Source organism: Pithys albifrons, chromosome 4 (genome assembly GCF_047495875.1).
Source record: "Pithys albifrons albifrons isolate INPA30051 chromosome 4, PitAlb_v1, whole genome shotgun sequence".
NCBI classification, from domain to species: Eukaryota; Metazoa; Chordata; class Aves; order Passeriformes; family Thamnophilidae; genus Pithys; species Pithys albifrons.
In genome coordinates this window covers 28,999,310-29,015,264 of record NC_092461.1, presented here as the reverse complement: position 1 = coordinate 29,015,264, position 15,955 = coordinate 28,999,310, and the positions used below count along the sequence as shown (strand labels likewise).

Here is a 15,955-nt window from a genome sequence, read left to right as displayed (position 1 = left end):
GGAAAAGGGGGGCCTCCAGGGAGCAGACCAAGTAGTACCCTTTGCTGTGCATCATGTTTAGCTCAGGCATGGCACAGAATGGATGTGGGAAAGACACTCAGAAAAGTTGAAGTCAGGGCAGGTAACCATCCATCTCAAGGACTGCTCTCCCAGGCAGTGCAACGGCACCATGCAGGACACAGCAGAGTGAATAGGAGGACATGGATCAGGCCAACCATTTTTGTAGGGAGGTTTAGCAACGTGGATGTGGCTTGTGACACACCATTTGGGTTCAGATTTGTTTGGCAGTATGAACAAATCTCTTGTGGCTTTGAGGTGGTTACTGATATCCCTGCACCTCTCTAGAGTAAATGCGAGCAGGGTTATTTAGGGAAGGAACAAAGATCATGGAATCACAGAATCATGGGACAGACTGGTTTGCAAGGCACCTTTAAAGATCATCTAATCCACTCCCCTGTTTCCATGGGTGGGGACACAGCAGAGCTTGGTTTGAAGGGGACCCTGAAGATCACATTCCAATCCCCTGCCAGGGGCAGGGACACCGTCCACCTGACTAGGTTGCTCCAAACCCCATCCAGCTTGGCCTTAAACACTTCCAGGGATGGGATTTCCTAGAGCCTTCTCCTCTCTAGGCTGAACAACTCCAGCTTTCTCCATAGCAGAGGTGCTCCAGTACTTTGGTCAGGTTCTTGACCCTCCTCTGGATCCACTCCAGTGTGTCCAAATCTTCCTTCTTCCCAGAGATGGATGTAGTGCTCCAGCACTGAGGTCTCATCAAAGAGTAGAGGGGCAGAATCACCTTCCTCAACCTTTTGGCCACTCTTCTTTTGAGGCATCCCAGGATATGTTTGTTTTTTTGGGCTGCAATCCCATGTTGCCAGCTCATGTCCAGCCTCTCACTCATCAGTTTCCTCAAGTCTTTCTGTTCAGGGCTGCTCTTCATCAATCATCCCCCTGTCTATATTGATATTAGGGATTATTCAGGGTCATCCAAGTCCATCTGGATGAACAATGAAAGGCCAAAGGAAAGGCAAAGAAGAGTAGACACTGAGACTGTCAGTTGCATCCAGATCATTGTGCTCAATAGCAATGGATTGGCTTGTCCTTCACAGGTTTTCTAATCCATTTTGTTACTGTTTTATACCTTTAGTCTCCACAGCATCCTGTGGCAATGAGGTCCCCAATTGAATTATGAGCTGGGTGAAAAACTACTTCCTTTTGTTTGTGTTCAGACTTTGGGGTCAGTAAGGATGGCTCTCTGCGTCATGAGGCTTAATTCACTGCTGCTCCCCATGGCCCTCGAGGACCTTGGAGACAAGGTGCTGCAGAAATGCCCATATTTATCATTCTTTTGCTTTGGAAGTTCAGGTTGCAAGCTTCTGCTGCTTCAAGGTCATGGCTGGATCCAAACTCATGGAAACTTGGGGCTTTAAGAGGTGTTTGTTATGTGTGTTTCTCTTCCCCTTCAGGGGCTGTGCTTAGTTTGGTAAAAAAGTTCCACACCCTGCTCAAGCTCAGATATTTCTACTCATTTCATGGTGCTGGGAAGTTCCCATTTGACCACCTTAGTGTGGTGCCAGAAGACTCCAAAGCTCCTCATTTCAGCCTGTGTGGAAGCAGATGGAATGTTTCCCATTGCTGGAGCAGTCTTGGAGTTCAAGTTCTCTTGTGATCCTCATTCCATGTAGAGTGAAAATAAGGTCAGAGATGGTCACAGTTCTAAAAGGACCTATACTTTAAGGGTCTTTTGTAGCTTCATCCTGAATCTCCATCTTCCTCCTGCTGGAAAACTGCAAATCTGAGCAATAGTATCTTATGGTCCTTCTGTGTGCAATTTAATGACGTCCTCACTGGGCATTGGAAACTGAACACCTAAAATTATGAGCTGAATTCCTGTTGTCAGAAGGGGAAATGTTCCCAATCCAGTTTTAACTTTGCTGAGATGGCAGCATTCAAAAACAGCACGTTGCACCTTCAGGGTTGCTGTAAAATTGGGCCCTGATGTAATTTTTCCTTTTTTTCCCCAGTTGCTGCCCAGGAAATGCATCCCCATTGTTGGGGCTGTGTCAGTGGTTGGTGGGGAAATTGAGACACAGTCACTGAGGGAGAGCCCAAAGCCATGAAAGGAGCCAGAAGAGCAGCACACATTTAATCTTCCATACAACTGGGGCTGGTCAAGGATTTCTGGTTGTGATCATCTGCTGCTGCTGCTTATACCCAGAAACGTAAGGAGCTGCAGAGCAGCAAAGTGGAAATCAACTTTCCTGGTGCTGGGAGAAGCACCAGGACTTGAGCTTGTGCAGATCCTGCTCTGGAGCTGGTTCCAGAAACAGACACTTGGGTGCCCACCCCCTTTTCTTTCCCTTGGCCAGCCCAGCTCCAAGATGCCATGGGGCAGGCAAAGTGCCAAATCCACTTGTTATTCCATCCCAGGGGTCTGGGTGCATGTGGCAGGAGCAGAGCTCCAGGAGTCTTGGCCTGCCTGCTTTACCTTTATCCTCTGTAGCTATCTCTGCACCAGTGACTCCAGAGAGCCAGGATATAGAATCACAGAATTATAGAATCATTTGGGTTGGAAGGGACCTCAAAGATCCTCCACTTTCCAACTCCCTGCCGTGGGCACCTTTCACCAGATCAGGTTTCTCAGAGCTCCATCCAACCTGGCCTTAGACAGTTCCAGAGATGGGGCAGCCACAGCTTCTCTGGGTAACCTGTGCCAGAGCCTCACCACTCTCAGAGTAAAGAATTTCCTCCTAAAATATGGCCTGAATCACTGCCTACGTATCTCAAGGCACCTCCTGGTGAGGATGTGAGCACAGCCAACAGTCACCACCCCAGACCACACCTGGGCACAGCTCTGAGAGAGCCCTAAACACTGTGAAAGGCTGTTCCACTTTGGGAATATGCAATTTAGCCACAGGGAAGTGAGTAAAGTCAAAGATCTTGTCCTCAGGGACCAAAAAAGGAGCCCTGATATGTATGACCTATGTGGGATGCACAAGTGAGCATCAGGATGTGCACTGAGCTCTGGCTTGTGCTTGTGCAGCCTCGTGGTTCACAAAGCCCAGTTTGGCTTTACCAACAATCTCTCTATGCCTGTGCAAGTCTGAGTTTCATCAGGCCCACAGAGCCCCTCCCTAAACATGCCCTCTCCCCAGGGGCTCCCACGTCTCTCCCCAGCTAATGCCAGTGCTTTTAACCTCCAACTGAATTTCCAATCAATGGCATCCCCATCCCCAGCTCAAATGAGCGGCAATGGAAGTGGTCCTGCCTGCTTTGTGCCACTCATTAGGATGACCTTGCCCTCAAAGGCCCTCTTGTGTAACCCTCACACCCAGGATCAGGGTGGGAACATAAGGACAAAGACCCCAGAGGGTTGGCTGTGAGCACTAACAGGCAGGACAATAAAGCAACAGGGAAAATGGCATTTCTGGCAGTGAATGTTGTTCCTTGGGTGGTACCACTGATGGGGATAGATGGGAACTAGGGCAGGCAGAGGATATGGGTGATGCTGACATGGAGAAAAGGTTGATCTTACCAGGATCCAGAATTGTGTATTCTCCTGGGGGTAAGGAAATACCTGGGAACAGTGTGGAAAAATGACCAGCCCAAAATCACAGCAGGCTGTGCTGCAGTCCCACAGTTAACTGAGATTTAAGTCTACTTTCCTTAAACTGAGGGAAAATAAGGCAGAGAAAGATTTTAAATTATGATGTCCTCCACTAATAGCCTTCTGCCAACAGTCCTGCAGGCTCCTTGACTCTAACCCGTCACAATGTCATGCAGTCCTGGATAAACTCCCAGCCCTGGTAATCCTCCTGACAGGCCATGCAAAATACTTTGTACTCATGTAGGGGGAAGCTGAGGACAAACACATCTGCAGATCAGGGTGAGGTGATGCTTAAAAGACACCAAGTGCACACACAACATCTGTCTGAGGGTGTGCTGGACCCAACAGAAGGTGCTGCAGAGCCCTGAGCCCCCTTCCCTTGGGCAGCCATATCTGGGACCAGATGGAGCACATCTGGCCCTCCTTGTCTTCCAGGCTTTTATCTATACTAGTTTTACTAGATTTTAAGGTCCAGTTTTTATGTTCTGCTGTCTCCTGATCCCAGTCACCAAAAAATCACCCAGAGTCAGGGGCTGAGCCTGACCTGCTAAACCCTTGGAGTTTTAGGTTGAGCCCATCTACAACTAACATGATCTGGAACATGAGCCTTAGTCTTGAAGTTAATCTCATTTTTGGATGAAATCCTAGTTGGTTGGAAATTAATTGCTGTCTTCAGCACTTTGCTAGAGCTTTTCAGATCACAGAGAGCTACAGCAAAGCAGAGGATGCTTCCTCCATCCATCTTTTCAGGTGGAAAGACTGAAGCATGATTTGGCAGAGATGCTTAACTCAGAGTGTGCACAAATCCAGGATTCAAATCTGGTCTTTAGCTCCACCTGATAGTGTCTCCCCTTTGGGAGTTGATGGAGATCACAGACGGGACAGTTCTGAGCCCCTCAGTTCAGGAAAGATCTTGAGGGGCTGGAACAGGGCCAGAGAAGAGCAACAAGGCTGGTGAAGGGACTGGAGCACAAGTGCTGTGGGGAGAGGCTGAGGGAGCTGGGGGTGTTTAGCCTGGAGAAGAGGAGGCTCAGAGGTGACCTCAGCACTGTCTAGAACTACCTGAAGGGAAGTTCCAGCCAGGTGGTGGTTGGTCTCTTCTCCCAGGGACTCAGAAATAGGTCAAGGGGAAATGGGCTCAGCTCTGCCAAGGGAAATTTAAGCTGAATATCAGAAAAAAATTCTTTGCAGAGAGAGTGCTCAGGCATTGGAATGGGCTGCCCAGAGAGGGGGTGGATTCCCCATGCCTGGAGGTTTTTCAGCTGAGCTTGGCCGTGGCACTGAGTGCCATGATCTGGTAAAGGGACTGGAGCTGGACCAAGGACTGGACTTGATGATCTCAGAGGTCTTTTCCAACTCAATCCATTCTATGATTCTATGAACTGAGTCTCAGTAGGTCTGGAGTTTCCTTATTATGGTTGAAAGCCTCTTGGGGCATTCCAGCATGATCCATTTCTATACATCACCTCTCAACTTTTTCCCCAAATCCCCTCTTCCATCCTTTGAAAATCAAGATGGGACCAGGAGCCTCCCCAAATCCAATCCCTTCTACAGAATCAAATATTCCCCATCCTATTCATGCTGTTCCTGAAGGCTGTTACGTATCTGCTGGATTCTGTCCCTAAGAGAGATGCCATTCCAATGTGGATTTGAGGGAAATTTGGGATGGAAGGTGCTACTGAGTATATATAACCTATTAACAGAGCAGGCAGGTGGGGTTCAGGCTTTGTCTGCACTCATGAGACTCAGACAGAGGTGGAGGGCAGTCCATCAGACTCTACAGTGGTGCATCAAATACTCCAGAATGTGCAAGGTCCAAACAGAATTATGGTTTTTTTGCAAAGGAATTATAGACTAAGAGAATTGTTTGGGTTGGAAGGGACCTTAAAAACCTCTGACTCCACCCCACCTGCCATGGGCAGGGATACCACAGAGGTCTGAGCCCTTCTCAACTCCTCTGTGTGTTGTCAGCTCACAGATGCCACTGTGTTTTTCCAGACATTTCCACTCTGCTTTTCTCACTGACAAAAAGAACATTTCCAAGCAGTTTCAGTAATTCTTTTTCCCTGCTAGCAGTTCCTTGAGAATAAGGACAGAGCATATTCCTTTCCTGTGTTTTCTCAGAGTGGCAAGGGACTGAGCTTTTCAGGGCCAGGCAGTTTTCTGCCTCCAGCAAAAGGGATATTTTGTTTGATATCTGGGGACCTTCTTACAGGGAAATGGGAAGCCCCAGGGAAGGAGGATTAGCTTGATGAGAGTGGTTTTCACCCTGCTGGGATGTCAGCCATGTACCAAGGTCAGCAGAAGGAAAAACAGAGGGAAGACAAATCTTGGATAGTGGCACGTCCAGAGATGGTGGGCAGAGTGAGGGGAGTTGGGACACGGCTGAGCTGGTGGGAACAGATCAGGGAGAGTGTGTTGGGAACGTTCCCACGGGCAGCAGTGGGGAAGGATGCCCTTTCTGCAGTCATTTTGATTTTTTTTCCCATGGAGTTGTGTGTATGTTTGTGTGTATGTCTAAGAGTGCCCTCCATTGGTCAGACTCAGGTTGCTGCTCCAGGAGTGTCACCAGCACAACCGAGGAAGGTGGTGGATGCTCAGCTGAGGGCGCTGCCCTTCCCGTGTGGGAGGAATGCGTGTGATGCACAGACTCTGCAAAGCAGGGCACATTCCAGCACTGCCAACTCCTGCTTGGGCAGAGCTGAAATCCCTGTGCTGGGCACAGATGCAAAGCTGGGCACAGCAGTCTGGAGGTGTCCATCTGGAAGGTCTTGGTGGGACTGGGTGAACTGGCACATGAGGCTACTCAAGCACAGGGTGAAGGCAGTTTTAGGCAAAATCAGGGGCCACCCTGATCCCTGCTCACACATTCCATGCTGTCTGAATCCCCAGGATGGGTGTAGGATGGGCTTGGGCCATACAAAGTTGTGCAGAATTCAAGCAGGGTGGTGCAAAACTCCAGCTCCAGACCTGGATCATCTTGATTTATCATCACTGCAGAAAGACAGGGTCCACCACCAGGCAGCTCACCACGGTGGTCTTAGATCAAAAGCTGGACTTGGTGATCTTGGAGGTCTTTTCCAGCCTTGGTGGTTCCATGGCATGCAGGCTCCAAAATTCCCTGGGACCAGTGCAAACTGGATGCCTAAACCCCTTGAACAGACCAGGTGTCAGGTGTAACTTAGGATTTAGTCCTTCCCTGCTTTTGATTTAGGCTGTGAAGGTTTGTCTCGGGTCGTGTTTCTGATCCAAGCCTGCTCCTGTGGGTGCCAGAATGGGATGGCAGATACTCAGCAAGGAGGTAGAAAAAGTTGTCAGGGCTTTGTGCAGTGGTGTGAAGGAACAGAAGCTGTGCTGGTAGTTCACAGATCTTCATAATCCCCTTCTTTTTCATCTCTAACACCTGCTCAAGGAAACCAAGGCAGAAGGACCATTTGAACCAACCTTCTTTATGTGAGTTGCTTGGGATAAAATACTGCCTCTGCCAGGGACACACACACACACAAAGACAACAACAGTTTTGTCCTCTAATTTGTCCTTGAGAAATGTAGACAAGGAACCCATTTCCCAGACACGGGACTGGAAGGAAAGGGAGGTGGCATTTACTCCAAGTTGGAACCAAAGTGTGGGATCAGGCACACAAAATTCCAGAAATAGCCTGGACATTAACTGTGACAACAACTATGGGGATATGGACAAATTTGACTGTGTGCCATAGGAACACGATCTCCAACACAGGAATAATCTGGTTTTTCATGCATTTAATATCACTTCCCCAGTTGCAGGCTGTAGCCTATGGTTCTCTGTTCCCCTTGGGATGTTTGGGTTTTTTATTAACATATAGAAGATGGATCTCTGCTGAAATGCAGCAGCCAGTCAGCTGCCCATTGCATCTTCCCTCCCTGACAGGTTCAACACCTGTTGCTCCAGGTGTGGAAGGGGTTTTGCCACTCCACTTCTGCTCTAAATAAAAAAGATTCCCACTTCAGCAAGGATTTTAGTTGGAGGAGAAAAAATATATTCATGGTGAAACCTTCCAGATGGGGTTGCACTGAGGGGAAATCAATTTTGAGTCCTAACAACCATAACACAGTGTCCCATTAGTGGGTCTGGATAGCTAAAGTTAGTTGGCTCTCATGGTGCTTTTTCCAGAGAGGGGCAGTGAGGGGGGATTTGTTTCGTGCTCACCACTTTCTCTTACAGGAGCAGGTCTGTGGTCAGTGAGAGAAAAATTGAGTTTGGGCTGAATCCCAGGTGTTGAAGTCGCCGTTGGGGACTGGATTTCACAGCAAAGCCTTTCTCCTAATCATCTTGTTGCTATGGAGGCACTGCTGGCTTCTGCATCCAGCTGGGAGAGGCAGGATTCTTCATGGCCTGGACCAGAGGTTAAGATGACAAGAGAGACAGAGAGACTATTTACAAGAGCATGTAGTTTCAGGACAAAGGGGAATGGCGTCAAACTCACAGAGGGCAGGTTTATATTTGATATTGGGAAGAAATTCTTCCCTGTGAGGGTGGTGAGGCCCTGGCACAGGTTGTCCAGAGAAGCTGTGGCTGCCCCATCTCTGGAAGTGTTCAAGGCCAGGCTGGATGGGGCTCTGAGTAACATGGGATAGTGGAAGGTGTCCCTGCCTGTGGCAGGGGGATTGTACAAGAGGATCTTGAAGGTCCCCTCCAACACAAATCATTTTATGATTCCTTGATCCCTGTGGGTCCCTTCCAACTCAGGATATTCTATGATACTGTGATCCCTGCCTGGCTCAACAGTGTGAAGTTTGCATAGGTTTTGGCTTTTCAAAGGCTTGGAAACAGCATGAGCTGCTCCAGCACTGCCCTACAGTGAGGGACAGAAGAACCATTGGCCCCTTTCAGAGTCTCAGATAGAGCGAGAGCCTTTCACTTCCCAAATCTGACATTTAAAATATTCACAGCCATTTTTAGGCAACCCTTCCTGCCTCTCTGGAAATTTGTAGGATGTGTGGTTGATGCCTGTTGTGTCCTTTGCAAGCAAGACCAGCTTTGCATTCACTTTTCGTTCCTGAAATGTGGCCCCAGGGGCAGACAGGAGTCTGGCAAGGGGAGAGTCGCACTGTGGAGCTTTGTAGACTGCAAACCAGTCAGGAGTGGGGATCTGACTTGTAAAAAATTTAAGTGCAGATGCATCTGGACTCCATGCTGATTAGTGTCAGGTCTAACACACACTCAGGAATCTGCTGGCAGGGGCTGCAGCGATTTGAAGCTGGGATGAAACACAGTTTGCAAATGGCAGCTGTGACTTTCCAGTTACCTAACCCTTTCCTTCCCAAAATAAAAGGGTTTTTTGCAGAAGAGGGGAGGTACAAATACAAATCTTTGATATAAAACCAGGGGAGAAACCAAGGGGTGAATATGGCCATGCATTTGGTTTCTTATCTCTTCCCAGATGCACAAGATGGTTTGTGGGCTGCCCTTTTCGTATCCAGTCTCTCCTGGGACTGGATTTGTCTCCCGGAATTGTGGATTTGCTGGGAATTTGTTTGGCTTCTGTGAAAGATTCCTCTGTTTGCAGTCTGGGGAGGCAGAGCCTGGCATGGGGCGGGAGATGGCAGGATTGGGGGTGAGTGGTGTGGACACCATGGAGCTGTGAGGTGGATTAATGGCTGCAGTGGAGAAGGTGTATTTTTCGTCCTCTCTTGATGCAGGTGCCCCTCTCCACAGACTTTCACCCTAATTCCTTCCTGGCATTGTCACCATGGTCCCTCATCATGGAGAAACACATCCCAGATGATCTGAATTATTTTGGGGATTGCAGCCCAGGGCAGTGGTGGCATCTCAGGAATTGGGCAGTTTGCACTCATGCTCCAGTGCAGAGGCTCTGAGCACTTGCTTTTCACTGACCTATGGACCCTAGAGCCTCCTGAAACCATGGCAGTTGTCTGAGTTGGTAGCAGAAACCTTTCCCTCATTTGTCTTTTTGAAATTGGGCAGCAGTTCTCTTTTGGAGACAGCAAGTGCTGCAGGATCAGGGCAAGCCTCACCCAAGGGGAAAATCCTGATTTTCTCTACTTGGGGTGAATCAAGAGGGTAAGAAAGCAAAAGGCTGGAAAGGTGGGAAGGAAAAGGCACCGTGGCTCTGTGCCCAGCAGTGAGAGAAGTCCTGCCCCACACACTGAGGAGCTGCTCCTCCTGCCTCTCAATCCTTGCAGTTTTTAATAGGTCCCCTCCCCAAACGTGAGGGTGGGCACTGCATGGGGAGGGGGTAAAAAATGAGGGTAGTCCTGCTACTGACTGTGTTTCCCCTTCTTTCTTCTCTCCTGGAAAGAGGGGAGATGGAGGGAAGAGGACACTGGAGGGTCTTCTGGTTGAAGAGACTTACAGGGGTGCAGAGGGTGCAGGAGTCTCTTATGAAGGGGGGCACAGGGGTCTGGGTAGTTGAGCTAAAAAGAGGATCTCGGCTATGAAGGGTTGCAGGGATTGAGTCCCACAGGTCAGTGGAGGATGGATGTTACTTTTGCTCAAGGGATTTGGGGACTGAAGGAAGTCCTGGGGCTGGCAGGGAGGACTCTAACTCTGCAGATGCTCTAAGCCTGGCTACAGTACTTTGAGTTTTGGGCTTTGGGGTGAAAGGTGAGGCAGCTGCCTGATGTGGAAAGACCTAAAATATGCCTCTATTGCCCTTTTTTTCCGTGCGCTGGTTCCACAGCTCATTTCAGCCTCCTGTCTGGCCTCAGGGTTAGACCAGGATTGCATTATAAACAACAGCTCCTTTCCCTGCACTGATTTGGTGAAAAGGAGAGAGAAAAGCAGACACATAAAGAAGCTAAAACACAAGTGCTGGAAGAAGGAATAGAGGAGGCAGAGCCCAGCTTCCCATGCTGACCTTGAGCACACCCTTCCCAGGTGCAGGCTGAAGTCTACATTGAACTGGCTCCTGTTGGGATGGAGAGGGCTGGAAACCACCTAAAGCAGAGATCAATGGTGTTTTCTTTGGGGAGATGGTTAAAATTCACAGCAAAGGTTCTGCTCAGCTCAGCAGAGGGATCTGCATGGGAAAGCAGGTCACAATTATGTTGACCTCCAGCAAAAGTCACAGTTGGGGCCCCCTGGGGGCTGGGACATCCCAGGGATGGGGACACCCCCAAACCTAACATGGGGATAATACTGTGGGACTGTATCTTCTTCCAGTGAGATGTGCTGGGATTGGGGATGCTGTGTGGATTCTCAGCCTTGTGAAGGGTTAATAAAAATGACAAAAAACCGCCACCAAAAAACCTCAAGCCCAAATCTCTTTCTCTCCCCTCCTCCTTCCCGTCCCTATTTTTTTCCAGGTGTTCTTTATGGCCACAGGAGGGAGCTCAAATCCAGTCATGGGAGGATTGGCTTGATTTCGGATCCAGAGCCTCTTAAACTCGCGCTTTTCCTATAAGCTGGTCCCTGTTATGTCCAGGATCTGGCGCCTGCTTGACATTTACTTTGAGTTCCAGAGGACCAGAGACCTAGGATGAGGAGCATTGGATCTGCCCTGAACCTGCTTTTGGTATCGCCACTCTACTTTGTGTGGACCGTGGTCGCTCTGGACCTGGCACAAACTCCCTGCACCACTTTGGTCCAGGGGAAATTCTTTGGGTATTTCTCCTCCTTTGCTGTCTTCCCGTTGAACTCCTCTCTCTGCTCTTGGATTATCCAGAACCCTGACCCTCGGAGATACACTTTGTACATGAAGATCCTCAAACCCGCCGGCGTATGTGACCACCAGCACATCCGCACCTACCAGTTTGACTCCTTCCTGGAGTCCACCCGCACCTACCTGGGCATGGAGAGCTTTGATGATGTGTTGAAGCTCTGTGATGGCTCCACACGCTTTGCCTTCCTCCAGTCCAACAAGCAGTTCCTGCAGATGAAGCAGACGGCCCCGCCGGGGGTGGAGACCTGGCCCATGCGGTGGAAGCCCACGAAAGCTCAGGAGAGGGACTTCTCAGTGGAATACCTCGTGGTGGGCAACAGGAACCCCAGCAAAGCCGCCTGCCAGATGCTCTGCAAGTGGCTGGACGCGTGCCTGGCCATCAGCAGCAGCTCCCACCCGTGTGGCATCATGCAGACCCCGTGTTCTTGCTCGGGAGGGGAGGTCCTGGATCAGGCCAGTGAGATCCTTGGGTTCACCAGGAAGAAGGAAGATTGCTATAAGGATGGAATTTACTTGGAGAACTGTGTGAGCAGCCCCAAGGACAGCAATGGAGCAGAGTTCCTGGGTGAGTAGAGGGTGGCTGGGGGTGTTTGGGAGGGAGGGCTGGTTGGGGTGTCCTCTCACGGGTCTCCCAGTGTCCTCATCACCTCTGTGTTTGTATCTGTGGATGCCTGGCATGAAAACCTTATTTCCTAATTGATAGGCAGGTCAGGTAACCCTCAGAGGTTCTTTAGGAGCCTGAGACTGGAATTGCAAAACAGCCTCCCCTAAATATATCCCAAATTGTTTCATTCATTCCCAGGGCTTGTTCATTGCTTGTTTTACTCCTGCAGTCTCCAAGCTTCTTACCTGAGGGTGAGCAGTTTTCCAATGTAATTACAGATGTCCTAGAAAAGGCAGGATCCAAGCTCCCTCCCGAGGCAGGCTGCACTCAGCAGCCCTATCAACCATTTTAATTCCTAGGGAAAACTTAATTCTTGGGTCTGGTTCAAGGGAATGGCAACAGAAGGCACACTCATTTTGTTCTCAGCTTCATTTTCTTTCTGGAGGCTTTCAGAAATAAAACTCACCATGTTGCTTCCATGGGGTTACTCAGTGCCTTTTCTGGAGCTCATTCCTCAGATATTTCATTGGTGGTTCATCAGTGATCTTGAGTATGGTGTGGGCTGGAGAGGGACTGGGAAAGTGGAAAGGGCATGACAAAACAGGGCTATGAATAAAGGTTGGATGATCCTGAAGTCTCATCTAGGCATTGGTCTGGGGAGGGAAGTGCTCCTTCAGAGATCTGACATGGCCATGAAAAGCAGGAAGGATTCAGGGGGTCTGAAAGCAGAGGGGTTTTTTCAGTACCTGTGTCAGATCTGCCCTGATGTGTTTATTCTCAGCTCCCACCCCACCTGCCAGCACAGAGGTTATGTAAAGGCCAGGTGTGAGGCTAAATAGGAATTTGGGTGGCAGGGAATGGAGCCTCCAAACAAGCAAGGTCCAGGTCCTCACTCGGCCCCCAGCCCAGGTCTCATCTTCTCCAGGTGCTGGACTGAAATGCCCTTTGCCCCCAGCAGAAAGTTGGAGTCTATCTGGGTCTGGGATTTGGGGCTCCTGCCTGACTTCTGCAGCCACCCCTATTTAGGATGGAGTTTCTCAGGATGGAGAGGAAGAGGCTAAATTTGCTTGCAGCAGGAAGGAGGTGGCCAGGCACAGGTCCAAGCTGTGCAATGTGATTCTCCTGCAGACTTGGAGCCTGGCATTAGCTGGGAGATTAGTGTATGATCAGGTACTTGTGCTTTCGTCAGGGTATTTTGGGGAAGATTTTGTTTCTCACTGATGTGTGAATCAATACTTGAAGGCAAACAGCCCAGCCATAAATCCTGCAAATGAGTTCTTCAGCCGTGCCTCCCTCCCTGGCTCTGAGTGCACAGCTCTCCAGAGTTTGGGCTGTTTTTTCACCATGCCCTTTACTCCTGTGGGAACAGCCTGTGAGGAGCAGAGTCTTTCTGCCTCCTCAGCGTGATTCCAGCCCCGTTCAGTCATGTGTCCTGCCTTGGATTTGCTGATTGGGTGATTTATGCATTCCACCCAGGCAGTGTGACCTTTCTCATTGTGATCAAAAGGTGAAATTTGAAATAAGATTTTCAGCAAATCCTGAAGCATTCAAGCTTAATATTGGCTTTTTGTAAGGATCTTTCTTAGTCCAGCTTGAGTGCCTAAATGTTCCCAGAAAGTAAATATGAAAGAGGCTCAAAGGTGGCTGAATCAAAATCCCTTTTGGGTGTCAAATATTTGTAGAGTGGAGATGTTTGGGGTTTTTGCTGGCTTCTCACATCTGCTCCATATTGAAGATGCAAAATCGTCATCTCCACTGGTGGGATGCCATCCCCACAGAGATGATGCTTGCAGGGGGCTCGGCCTCTCCATGTGCTGCTCTGTCTGTCACTGTGTCTGTTTTGATTTATGCAAAAGCTTGATCAGGAAGATGGAGGCGAGATCCAATTTGGACAGGGAGTCAGCAATCCCTTAACAGCGCTTTGTGGGTGGAATATTTTGATAGGGTTCCTGATTTCCAAGTGCTGATGCTGGTTACTGCAGTCATTGCTGTTCTGATTGTATTTGTAGCATCTTTTTTTCCCCAACAAGCTTTATTATTATTATTATTTTTCCCTCTCCCTGCTGTTTTCTGAGTCATTTGTTGTTTCTGGGCCTGTCTTAGCACTTTCATCTTTGAAAAAGTGCAGATGTGTGTGTTGTACTAATCCACTCTGATGACTTTGAAGGCACATAAGAAATTTAGAAAGTTCCCTGTCCATGGCATGGGGTTTGGAATTGGATGCTCTTTAAGGTTGCTTCCAACCCAAACCAGTCTGTGATTCTACGAATTGCCACATACCCAGTTACCTTCCTGAAATGTGAAGCCTGACCTTTCCTAATGTACCTTTTTATTTCTTGGATATTTCCAAAGCAAATGGATGAGTGCAATCTAAAATGGGATGTTGCCTTGGGCACAGCAATACTTTGGCTCACAGTCTGGGAGTGAGATCCCTGGGAAAAGCTTCACTCCAAGTGTCCCCTGTTGCTCCAAAGCTACTGGGACACTCAAGAATCAGAACTGACAGCCTGTTTTCATTCATGGCCAATGATTTTACATCTGGTTTGGGTGCATAGGGATGGATGTTTGTGGTCATTTATGGGGAACTTCACAGAGACCCTGACAAAGTGAGCTCTCTTATCTGCAGCATCTCTTCTTCAGTGTCTGGAGGTAGGAGAAGCTGCAAATTAGCTTCCTGGGTTTAGTGAGACCCTCTTTGCACTCACTGCCCCACACAGACACTGCAAAGTTTACAGCAGGCAGTGGTGGGTGTGAGAAGGACCCCTCAGGGTGCAGAGGAGGTGGGAGATATTCTGGTGTCTTTTTGAACATGGAGCTTGTCCTGGTGATCAGCAAGATGTGCTTGGAAGTATATTGGCAACTGCAGCCCACCCCAACATCTCCCATCCTTGGGGAAGCTTCTCCAACTCCAGGAAAGCTTCAACAGGGGATGTTTTCTAGGAGAAGACAATTCAATAGAACTATTTTTAGTCAGTGTCAGTTTTCCCTTATCTCACTCAGGCAACATGGGAAGAAGGCAAAGACTTCTTTGTAGGTCCTGATGTTTAGATGTGAACTCACTTTTTGGAGTGCAAGTTGGCTCTCCTGGAATAGGTTTGATGTAGGACACCAGGGGACTGAAGAAAGAAAAACTTCCTGAAATGTTGGACATTGGGACTTCCTGGTCTGAAAATCCTAATGACTCTCCCAAATGGGAGCTGGCTTGGCTGTAATCAGAGCTGGAGCTTTAACAAGGATGGTGATGTGACCCTGTAATGAGAGAAGGTTAAATGTGTGCTTAAGTGCTGTGCTGAGTTAGGCACTTAATGAATGTCTAATTAGACTTGTCTCCACATAATCTGTTCCTGGAAGGCCCTCGCAGTGCTGTCACATTTTGGTGGCCCAGAGAGATAACCAGCATGATCTGGTCCTTCTACTATTTATATGCCCACCTTGGAGGGATCCAGGATGTTGACTGCAAAAGGGGGCTAAATGTGTCTCCCAAAATATAATATTTTCTTCTTGATAAAGTAGATGTTGGTCCAAGGCTGAAGAAGTTTTAATGATGAATGAATAACTGAATCAAGACACTGCTGTTCTGAAGTGCTGGGATTTTTCCTGCCTTTTCTGCTAATTTTTTTCCATTATTTTGCCGTTCTCATTGCTCTGAGCAAAATCAAGCCCTCCTTCCTCACACATGCTCATCACTTCAGTTCTGTTTTGTCAGTGGTGTTTCACCTTCCAGCCTTTAGATGTTTTCCTGCATCTGTCTAATGGATTAAGGAGTCTCACAGCATCCAGTGGAGCAATTATAGACACATGAAAAAGACCCTTCCTAACATCTGTTGCATTAAGTAGTCTGGACTCCATAAAATTCTCCCTGCAGGACACATCTTCCAAGGCTTGGTCATTGTTGGTAAACTTTGCCTCATGCCTGGCCTTTTCTGCTGGTCAAAAGATGATGACTCCTCAGGAGGGCTGAGCTTCTGCATGGACTTGTGGCTGAATAGCTGCTGAATGGGGTCTGTGGTGTGGAAGAGGAGCCCAAGGCACAGAAACAAATGAATCAACTCCCATCCTCTCTGCTGCAGGAACCACA

At 48.7% G+C, this 15,955-nt stretch overlaps 1 protein-coding gene across 9 annotated transcripts in view; it reads left to right on the top strand.

Moving 5' to 3' along the window:
* Positions 1-15,955, top strand: part of ADGRB1 (adhesion G protein-coupled receptor B1) — a 304,676-nt gene that overhangs the window by 70,662 nt on the left and 218,059 nt on the right. For all 9 annotated transcript variants that reach the window (XM_071553750.1, XM_071553757.1, XM_071553756.1 and 6 more), the window contains one exon: positions 10,918-11,838. In XM_071553750.1, the coding sequence (XP_071409851.1) occupies positions 11,091-11,838 (748 nt within the window). In that variant the 5' untranslated portion in view covers positions 10,918-11,090. The remainder of the gene's footprint in view (positions 1-10,917; positions 11,839-15,955) is intronic.